The 10583-nt window shown below is 48.3% G+C and overlaps 1 protein-coding gene across 1 annotated transcript in view; it reads left to right on the forward strand.

Annotated features, from left to right (window-relative positions):
* WDFY4 (WDFY family member 4) overlaps positions 1 to 10583 on the forward strand; it is a 279600-nt gene that overhangs the window by 85699 nt on the left and 183318 nt on the right. Inside the window, exon 14 of the mRNA XM_003801656.3 lies at positions 9766 to 9980. Within this exon, the coding sequence (XP_003801704.1) occupies positions 9766 to 9980 (215 nt within the window). The remainder of the gene's footprint in view (positions 1 to 9765; positions 9981 to 10583) is intronic.

Here is a 10583-nt window from a genome sequence, read left to right on the forward strand (position 1 = left end):
ACGTTGGCTCAAGCTTAAGACATGTCTGATGAATGGGCCCTTGACCTTTGCAGCTCTCACAGGATGAAAGTCATGCATTCTAGGCATTGTGTACCTTCCCAGGTTCAATGGCCTCATCCCGAGGATGCCCAGCTTCCTTGGCTATATTTTATACTATGTAATGTCTTTGCAATTGGAGCAACCAAGCCAGTGGTTTGGGTGGTCTTCATAGCCACACAGTTGCTGATGGATGCATTCTGCAAAAATCCTCTGCAACAATGACTGATGAAGTGACACGGAGAGGACAGTAGCCTGTCCTACTGCCTCTTACAGGTGCAGAAACTCCATGGGCGAGCGTGAGTTTGGGATCGATTCCTGGAGCTGTTACACCACTGTGTAGGGAAGAACTTCTACTCTTTTCTCGTCCTTCTATGGTAATTGGACAAATTAAGCATGCAGATGAGAATTCCATTTGGTTTGCCTTTTCTCTTTTCAGGTCACAATGAGTGGTTTAGGAAAAAGTCTAATTGTCCTGCACTGGCTCTCAAATATGCAAATGAAGAGTAGTAGTGCATTTTCTCAAATATTTTCTGCAGATGCCAAATCAGCAGCTATTAAAAGTTGGATAATTACAGTAATTAATTTCCGAAAGGAGGTGGGGGAAACCTCATAACAGCAGGTAGAACAGTAAATCAAACGAGAAATGAGACCACACAAGAAAATGCTGAAGGAAAAACGACAGCAGGCCTCTGCAGATTCAAGTGCAGGGACAGGAGCGGGAGTTTCAGTAGATGGCAGTGTTTCTAAAAAGATGGAAATGAGTTCCTGGCACCGTTTAGGTCTGTAGCCTGGTTCCTAACAACCCTGCACTCTCACCCACTTTACATTACTCACTTGGTCTTCCTCCCTCAGGGATGAGAAACTAATGGCTTTCCAAGGCACAGATGTCATCTTAGAGGCCACTACTCAAATAATCTTACGGCTGTTCTCTTCTGGTTTATTTCCAATTGTGGCCACATTACATTAGATCTGTGTATGACTTGGAGGTGTTTTTCTCCCTCCAAAATGCTAGCACCATGAGCTGCTCTTGGAAAGAGATAATCCAGCTGTTTTTCTGCCTGTGTCATCATCACTGTGCACAAGGGAAAAATGGAATAAAGCTCAACTCTCTTGGAGTTGAGTTGGCCCCAGAAAATAATTACTATTTGAGAAGAAAGATATTTTTCCTATCTAGTATACTCAGCAGCCACAGGGGTCTTGTGGTAGGGACCGGGCCATGGGCTAGAACTCTGACCAGTGTTAGAAGTGCCCACGTGCCACCCTCCTTCCTCCAGGGCTGTGGTTTTTAATCAGGTCTTATCTGAGGGCTATTTGCTGTGCACATGACAGCCGTAATGCAGAGGGCAGAAGGCCACGTCTAGGTTAGCTGAGGCTGAGTTACACATTGAGGCCACCCATGTGATATGCTTTCTTCTGTGAGTCACTGTGAAACACCTACTATGTGCCTCTGGGGATCCAGAGACAAATGTCACAGGAACTCATAATCTGGGCTTGTGGGTGGGAGTGAGGGGAGCATGAAAGACAGTAAGGGACAGCCTGATGGGACACACAGAAGATCGGGTTTGGGGCTGCATGTTATCTATCAACTCATTTGTGCCCAAATTTAGAAAGGATGTCATTTTCTGGAATTAGCCTGTATTTCAAACACAATGAACTAATCGTATGGGTTTCAAATAACTAAAATATTGACCGTGTTAATAGCCCTGGATAGCATTGCAGAAGGGCAGGCTATTGGAAAAGAGAGCCATTTCCTCCAACACGGAAATTGGTAAAGTGGGATTCTTGCTTTGTTAAATTATAACACATTAGATATTCCAAATATGTTGAATTTTCATGGTTTCTGTGCTCTGTTCCACTGAACCCCATCACCCAAATACTTCTATTATCCATGAGTGGAACATCTTAGACGCTAGTCAAAATCCAAGCGACTTCTGAGGGCAGCCTCTCAAATAGGGAAAATAGAATCTTCAAGGAGATGAAGAGGATCAAAAGCAGCTACGACGGGTGGGAGCTGAAGTCAGACAGGAGGGGTGCGGCCCAATTATCAGGTGAACCTGCTTGTTCCTTTTGGCATCATTACTTACATGACACATAGGCCACTTTCTTTCTCTATATCTTGGTTACTACTTGTCAGAGTTGGCTTAGGTTGTCCGGTGCTATGGAGTCAATGTCTCAGGGCCAGAAGGTAATAGATGTGCCTAAATCGAGCCAGGTGTCAGTGATAGAGAGGGGTGAGGCCTGTGGCCAAAGGGAAGTACTCGTCCTGCCTAACTATGTCCACATTTAATTAAGAAGAAATAAAACAGAAGTAAAACCAAACCATGTCCACCAAAAGAAATACTATAGGCCATCAGTTTATGATCCCTATGAGATACTAAACTCTCCTCTTCAGAATGAGTGTATGATACAGTGCTAAAGTCATGGGTTTTGTAGTAAGGCCTGGGTCGGGATGCCAGTCCTGCCACCCTGTAGCTATACGACCTTAGAAGACTGACGTAACCTTTACAAGTCTTGGTGTTCTCGTCTGCAAAATGGGCATAATATTTTCCTGTTGAGAAGAGTTGTGAAGAGCAGAGCTGGAGAGTTTCGTCCTCTCAGTATATGGCCGTCAGGGGTTGCTCCACCACACCTCCCTTCTTTTTCTTTTAGCTTTGACTGTGTTCTTAGGAGTCTGGGTATATAGAAGTCTGAAAATATTAAAGGGAAAGTAATACATTTAAGGTACATTTCTGATTGACATTACACTATTGATAAATTAATAACAGGAAGTTGATATTGAACTGTATGTCATTATCTGCTTATGAGTCAGAAGACGGGGTGCTTTCTCCTGCCACTTCTTCACTGTGCAGTCACCGGGGAGAAGCTCAGAGGGTAGCCAGCACAAAGCAGGGGTAGGAATTAACCATTGGATGGCAGAATAGGGACCGTGTCACTTCCAAAATCAGCAAATAAAGGACAATTCAACCAAATTGGAACAGGTGACTAATCCGAATTTGAATAGCTCAGTAAATTCCTAGTTCTTTCAGAGTGTTTTTGGGCATCTGGGCATCTCTGAAGAAATTTATCAGCTTGAGGAATTGGATCAGAATCCATGGGGTCAAAGGTCCTCACAGATAATCCACCTGTGCCCCTCTCTAAATGCACATTCACGCAGGGTGGTGAAGGGAAGAAGAGGCTGTGTGAGTCTTGGGGGTTTAGGGCAAGGTCAGTAATCATCACAGTGGACAGAGAATGCCATATAGTGACTGCCACTCTTTGAGAGTGGGAGAGTCTGACAGCAGCTTGCAGTCCAGCGGGGTGGTCCAGCTCTGTGCTGGGGCATGGCCATGCCTACACACAGGACTCCCCAGGTGGTAAGACACCCTGGCAGGCAGCATGCTGTCCCCTGATCTAGTGTCAGGGCCTGATGTGAGTGTTGAGTACTGATTTGGGTCAGCCTGGGACTAGTTCTTGGAATGGGTAGCTCCATGGTCTGGGGCATCTGGTAGAGGCTAATTCAGAGATGTGGGGGTGCTTCTTAGATCAACTGCACAGATGACAAAGAGGGTGACTCCCCAGGCATCTTTGAAGAGCAAAGTCAATTCTGGGTCACCAGGCTCTTGGCCCTCTGGGACAGGCAACCTGAAGAGCTCAGGGCTGTGTACACAGCTGTGGATTGCCCCATGAGCTGGGGTGGGGCAGGATCTGTCAGGAAGAGAGGGAGCCCCTCTGCATGACACCCAAGGGCCCTAGTACTCTGACTCTGTCCCCTGACCCCAACCTTTCCCTGGAAGCCCGAACTGACACATGCCTGCCCTGGCCTTCACACTTGCTGTCTCTTCTCCCAGGAAGGCCATTTCCCTTGCCTGTGCAGTTCTCTGTTCATTATCCTTTAACACTTAATGGGCACATCGTGGTTTCTGACCATCCTGTCCGTGCTCTGGATTAGGCACACCCCTGTGTTCCAGACTGGCCTGTGCTTGCCCTGAGGGGGCAGCTATCATATCTGAGGCTGAGAACAGGGGTGAGGAGTCTCGGTCTCAGGCAGCAGCTCACAGTGTTGTGGGTTGGGGAGGAGAAAGGAGAGACAGACTGCAGGGGGAAGTGAACCAGCCATCGTGTGCATTTACCAGGACTGACAGAAGAACACTGTGCTGACTGCAAAAGTCAGCAGAAGTTTCTTGGATGAGAGGACATGCGAATTGTCTTGTGAGTAATAAGTAGAAGCTCAGTAAAGGGGTGAGATGGAAAAGAATCTTCCCGACTCTGGGCACCAGTCAAAGGACTGGTATATTTAGCAAAGGGTGAGAGTTTCACTATGTTTGGGGTACAGGTGGACAAAGGAGAGGATGGGAAGAAAAGTTGGGAAGAGAGAAACACTTTATAAATGTGAGATAGGTTCCTGCTACCAGGAAACATTGGCCACCCTGTGCATACAATTTAGAAAAGAAGAAAGAGATTTGGAGCAGGCACCTACCCACCCACATGAATCTTGGTCTTAGTTACAAATCTGTCCAAGTGCATCGGGGGAGTCAGGCCCTCAGACAGGGATTCTGCTGATTCCTTGAGAACTGGCACATTTTACACCGAAACCAAGATCCCAAATTCCCCCGTCTACAAGGCCATATGGACTCCACAAACGAGTGTATCAGACTGTGGGACTGTGGACAATGGAAAGTTCATGCCCATATAATAATTCTAAGTAAGTGAGAGTAAGGCCACAAGGGCTTGGCAGTTAGAACATGCCTGTGGGCCTATTTATCCCAAGCAGCGTGTTCACAGTCTTTGATAACTTAGAGCTGAGCTCCTTGAAAGTTTACCGTCTCGCTTCCATGTTGGGGCCACATTGATCTGGACCAGGAGATAAAGGGAGGCAGAAAGAAAGAGCTAAACGTCCCCAGCTGGACACGTTGGGCTTAAAGGCTATACCGTTAAGTGGAGAAAGGAGAAAACTCCTCAGGCTGCCCCACAAATCGTTCTGTGATAATTTGCCTTGCAGGTCCAGCCTGGTGACCCTGCTCTCTTACCACCGAGTTCTAATTGAACCACCATCCCCTTTCCTGCATTGGAAGTAATATGTGTTAGGAAAATCAATCCATTCATGGGGGAGAAACCAGACTGGTTTCCTGCTACTGCTCATATTTTCACTAAAACACCATTTTACTGGAACCAACAATGAAAAAAAAACCCAGCACATTTTATTCAAAACAAGGCAATATTGGTATTGACAGAGCTACAGTGATAATGAGGACGATCAATTTTCCCTCCTCCATTATGGGGTATTGAGCAATTTTGGAGTAAACTTGTGGCATTGTGAGACAAGATCAGCATTTCTCCCTTACGAAAAAAAAAATTTTTTTTTGCATATTTAGGTTTTAAGTATTCATGCTATGGTGCAAAAAAGAAAGAAAGAAAGAAAGAACTTCTCCCCAAATATCCAAAAACAAACAAACAAATAAACCAAAAAAAAAACAAAAAAAAAACCCAAACCAAAAAGTCCTCAAAGCAATAAGTGAAGGGCTAATAATAAAAACTGGAAATTGTAGGCATTTCTTTTTAATTCTTATTAATAATACATTGTGGTGTTATTTTTTGCCTCTTGGTTCATACAGACTGCCCTTCAGCTCTCACCCGAAATTGAAAGAGTACAGTTACCAAACACAATAACCTAAGTTCTGGGAGACAGATATGCAAGGCAAGAGAGTGGATCTTCTTCTGATCTGAGGAGAAGGGAGGCAGAGATGTGGGCTCAGATGGGTGAGGGAAGGGACCAGAGGAGCATCAGAAGAAAGGTCTGGGCAAGGCAGCCAAGGAATCCAGGTGGATTTCCCCAGGAAAAAGCGAATGTGATAGAATTAGAATTATTTACTTATTTATTTTTTGAGACAGAGTCTCAAGCTATTGCTCTTGGTAGAGTGCTGTGGTATCACAGCTCATAGCAACCTCAAATTCTTGGGCTTAGGCAAGCGATTCTCTTGCCTCAGCCTCCCAAGTAGCTGGGACTACAAGGGCCCACCACAACGCCCAGCTACATTTTTGTTGCAGTTGTCATTGTTGTTTAGCAGGCCCAGGCTGGGTTTGAACCTGCCAGCCAAGGTGTATGTGGCTGGCGCCATACCCACTGAGCTACGGGTGCCACCCAGAATTGGAATAATCTACTGCACATTTGTTTTGTCATCTCCACTTTTGATTTCTGGTCCCTGTTGGGTTACGTAGAGCTGGCTGGCCATGCAGACACTATGTTTCTAAGCGAGGGGCCGTTTGCCCTGCAGGAGAGTGCTCCTCCACAGTACTGATGCCATGTGCTCAGGCCCATGGCAACCTTAGCAAAATGGTGACAGTTCAGAATGGGAACATCCTGCCTGGAAGGGATGGGCCCCTGAAAATCAGTCTTATGTGATTTAACCCCAGCTCCAGTTTTAAATTAGAAATGTTACTGATGACACCTTAGAGACGGGGATTTCCTGGAATGTCATCAGTTTGAGGCAGAGCTATGGGAGCCATATGTCTGGAAGGCAGGTGGGAGGATGCAGGGGTGGGCTGTGTGACCCATCCGATTTCTTTAAAAAAGTCTAGAAACTGATCATAGCAGTATAAATGTTTCCCCATAATTTTTTTTTTTTTTTCAGTTTTTGGCCGGGGCTGGGTTTGAACCCACCACCTCTGGCAGGTGCCCTACTCTTTTGAGCCACAGGCACTCTCTCTTTTTTTTTTTAGACAGACTCTTACTCTGCCACCTTGGGTAGAGTGCCCTGGCATCATCATAACTCACAGCAACCTCAAACTCTCAAACTCAAGTGATCTTCCTGCCTCAGCCTCCCAAGTAGCTGCGACTACAGGTGCCTATCACAATAGCCAGCTAGTTTTTCTATTTTTTCGTACAGACAGAGCCTCTCTCTTGCTCTGGCTAGTCTTGAATGCCTAAGCTCAAGCAATCCTCCTGATTGGCTTCCCAGAGTGCTAGGATTACAGGTGTGAGCTCTGCGCTTGGCCTCCGCATACATTTTCATTTTTGAAACATATGTGCTGCAAAAGTGCTTTAGTAGCCTGTAGAAGAGCCCTATCTTACGTATTTCTGTCTCTTAGTGATAGAAACGTACTCTGACTACCATGTAGAGAAGAGATCTTAAAATGAGGTGATGCTGAGCACGAGGGGCAGGGCCAAAGGCAGGTTCTGCCCTTGCCTCACATCCCCGGCTCTGGGCTCTGCTGCCTCGTCTGCAAATTGGGAATGGTGCCTTCCTCATGGGCTCCTCACATGGCCTAATCTATATGTGCCGAAATGCTTAAAGGACCTGGCACATTCAAAATACCCTGGAAATGGTCTCATCCCAGGAAAAAACTTGGCCCTCCCAGTGGATGCCTGGCCTAAAGTGCCTGTGAAAGGTGTGAAAGGCTGCCAGGACCCTCACCACCCAGACGCTGCAAATTCTTTGCTAGAGCACGTCTTACACTGTGTGGAAACTGTTTGCATGCTTGCCTGTTAACCTTCAGTTCCTGAATCCTTGGAGAGCAGGGGCAGTGCCTTATTCATCTTTGAAGACCTAGAGCTTTACTCAGAGCCAATTTATTCTGAAGATGGAGAGGAGAGGAAGCAGGGAGAGCTCGAGGGAGGCTTTCACAGGCAGCGTGAGGAACAGAGGGTCTGGACGTGAAGAGACCAGACCCCAGTCCTCCTTAGAGCATTCAAATAGCACCCTTTGGTTCCTCCTGGCTTTCTTTTGGTGGGCTAGACAGTCTCTACTTTGTCGTACATTGATCTCTTTTGTTGGAATCACAAACTAGGGCAAAGTCATAAAATATGAAAAGGATGTTGGTGCCTCAGGTGAGGTTCCCTGGAGGTGGAGGCCAGACAAAGGATAGAGGTGTTAGGACTTGTCAAGGGAGGGACTCCGGAGAAGGGGACCAGGGGAAGGGGGAGGGGAAGGAGCTGGTTAGGATGCACCATCGGCTGAATTCCAGCTTCTGCCCGAGCCCACGAGGGCATGACTTGTGAATTGCAGTCTCAAGGATGCTGGCCTCATTGATTTCAGACTGGTGTATGCGTGTGTGTAGGCATGTGGGCACACATGCATGCTCAGTGTGCAGGCACGAATGTGTGCGTACGTGGATCTGTGTATGTACATGTGTCTGAACATGTGTGCATGTGTGTATATAGATGTGTGTGTGCACACTTGTGTGTATGTAGGCAGTTCCATAGCACCCAGGCAGCTCAGTCCTCCAGAGAAGAAGTAGCGTGGTGTGTTTACCACCGCTCCCTTCCAGAAAAAGGTCTGGGAGGTCAGCAACAACATCTGAAGAAAGTTCCTTTAAAATCTAACCTGTGTCCTTCTTACTTAAGATGGAATCTTACACAACAATAAAAAAAGAATATAGATAGGCTGGGATACAGTGGCTCACGCCTGTAATCCTCGCACTCTGGGAGGCCAAGGCAGGAGGATCTCATGAACTCAGGAATTTGAGACATGTCCAAGTAAGACCCTTCTCTACTGAAAATACAAAAATTAGCAGGACGTGGTGGCAGGCACCTGTAGTTCCAGCTGCTCAGGAGGCTGAGGCAAGAGGATAGCTTGACCCAGGAGTTTGAGGTTGCTGTGAGCTCGGCTGACCCATGGCACTCCCATGGCACTCCAGTCTGGGGCAGCAGAGTAAGACTCTGTCTCAAAAAGAAAAAAAAGAATGGGGACAGTTCTAAGAGTTTTTGTAAAGGGACCTCCAAGCCCGTACAAACCATTTATGTATCAGTGGAAGGAATTCCAAGGGTTGTCTTTTTACAAAGAAAGGACAATTGTGAAAGCGATATATTTGCTCTAATATTTACTGAGCCACTCTGGGCTTCTGTTCCAAGTGCTTCAGAGGACATAAAGAGAAGGAAGTAGTAGGAAACCAAGTAGGGGGTAGGATAAGAGCACAGCTGTCCCCGTGACAGTAGGTGCTTATGACTGAGGGACAGACAAAGGACACTAGAAGGGGAGGGGTAGGAGGATGACACATGGGCATCAGAGTGGTTCAGCAAAGGCTTCTCCCTGGAACCTGTGGCTTTAGCTGGCCTGCTGACTTTGAATGTGGTTTAAGGAGTGCATGGTGAGGTCTACGTCTGCCATAGCCAGCATGTGTGCATGTGTGTGCACGCGTGTGTGTGTGTGAGCATGCATGTATGTGGGCTCTTCTTTTACATTTGTACTCCCAGGTGGATTCCACCTTTTGCACCAGGGGTGCAAACTACAACACAGGAACTGTCACTGCGGTAAACCCAACTCGGGGGTGTGGGGCCCCTGGGAGGCACAGTCACCACCCAGTGCCACCCGCTCCTCTATGTGGAGCTGTGAACCTGCACGACCAGCTCTTCCCATCTTCCAAGAGGGGCCACAAGTCTGGATTTTAATGCAAAATCTTCAAGCTTTTCAATGTTAGCAATGAATTTTGAAACTGTTTAAGCATTGTAGGGTATAGCAGCATGTCCCAAGGGCAGACCCGGCCCCCCAGCTGGTGTGCGGCCTTCATTTTGAGCATCTTCCTTGTTAGCAGCTGACCCTAGAGCTAAGTCCTCCCATGCACAGGGCCCACCCACCCCCTCCCACATACCCACTCCCCCCACCCCTGCAGGGGAGGCAGGCTGTGGAAGAATGCCCAAGACAGACAAGTGCAGCAGCACAGGCCCCCACAGCCACTCCCACTGATGGATGGGGAGTCCATCAGTGTCGCTCTGCCCTTGAGTGTTCACAGCATGCCTTGGTCCCCTCTCAGCTTTCCCAGGAGATCCAATGCTCCCTGGCCAGTCACATCCAGTTCCTGGTGAAATCAGAGAAGAACCGCCAGGTGGCGTGCGAGGCAGGCTTGCTCAGGACCCTCATGGCCTCCTGCCACCAGGCCCTGGCCAACCGCAGCAACCCCCTGCACTCACGCCTCATCAGGATCTTTGAGAAGCTGGGCTCCCAGGCCATCGAGCCAGATGTGTTAAGGTACTGAGCACTATGTCTGAAATAGCACAGAGCCTGGCAGCTGTGCCCACTGTGGGGCAAGGGGTGCAGTAAAGATGTCTCAGGGGCAGGTGTCCTGATGCCCCACACAGTCCTGTCCTGGCATTCAAGGCTGGAAGTCCATGGAGCAGCCTTGGGTCTGTGCTGGGCAGTGTGTGGGAGCCCACAAAGCAGACATGGCCTCTCTACAGAGCACACTGTGGGTGGGGGCTTCAAGGAAACAAAGCCTGAGCTGAGCCCAAGGCCTGTGCAGTTCACTATACAGGGAGAGGAGGGACCTGGGTATGGGAGCCTCTTCTGGGAGGGATGGGTGGGCCTAGAGATGGGCTTTCCTGGTGGAAGTCCATCCATTCTGGGAGAGCCACAGAAGGACGGGAAGGTTTGTGGTGGAGGTATGGAGAAGGAGGAGCAGGCATAGGAGAGAAGGCAGAGGGAAGGCAGGCTACAGGAGGGTGGGCAGGCTGCAGGAGGGAGGGGAGGCTGCAGGAGGGAAGGGAGGCTGCAGGAGGGGGGGAGGCTGCAGGAGGGAAGGGAGGCTGCAGGAGGGTGGGGAGGCTGCAGGAGGGTGGGCAGGCTGCAGGAGGG

This window comes from Otolemur garnettii, unplaced genomic scaffold (genome assembly GCF_000181295.1).
Source record: "Otolemur garnettii isolate 467f Iridium unplaced genomic scaffold, OtoGar3 scaffold00217, whole genome shotgun sequence".
Lineage (NCBI taxonomy): Eukaryota > Metazoa > Chordata > Mammalia > Primates > Galagidae > Otolemur > Otolemur garnettii.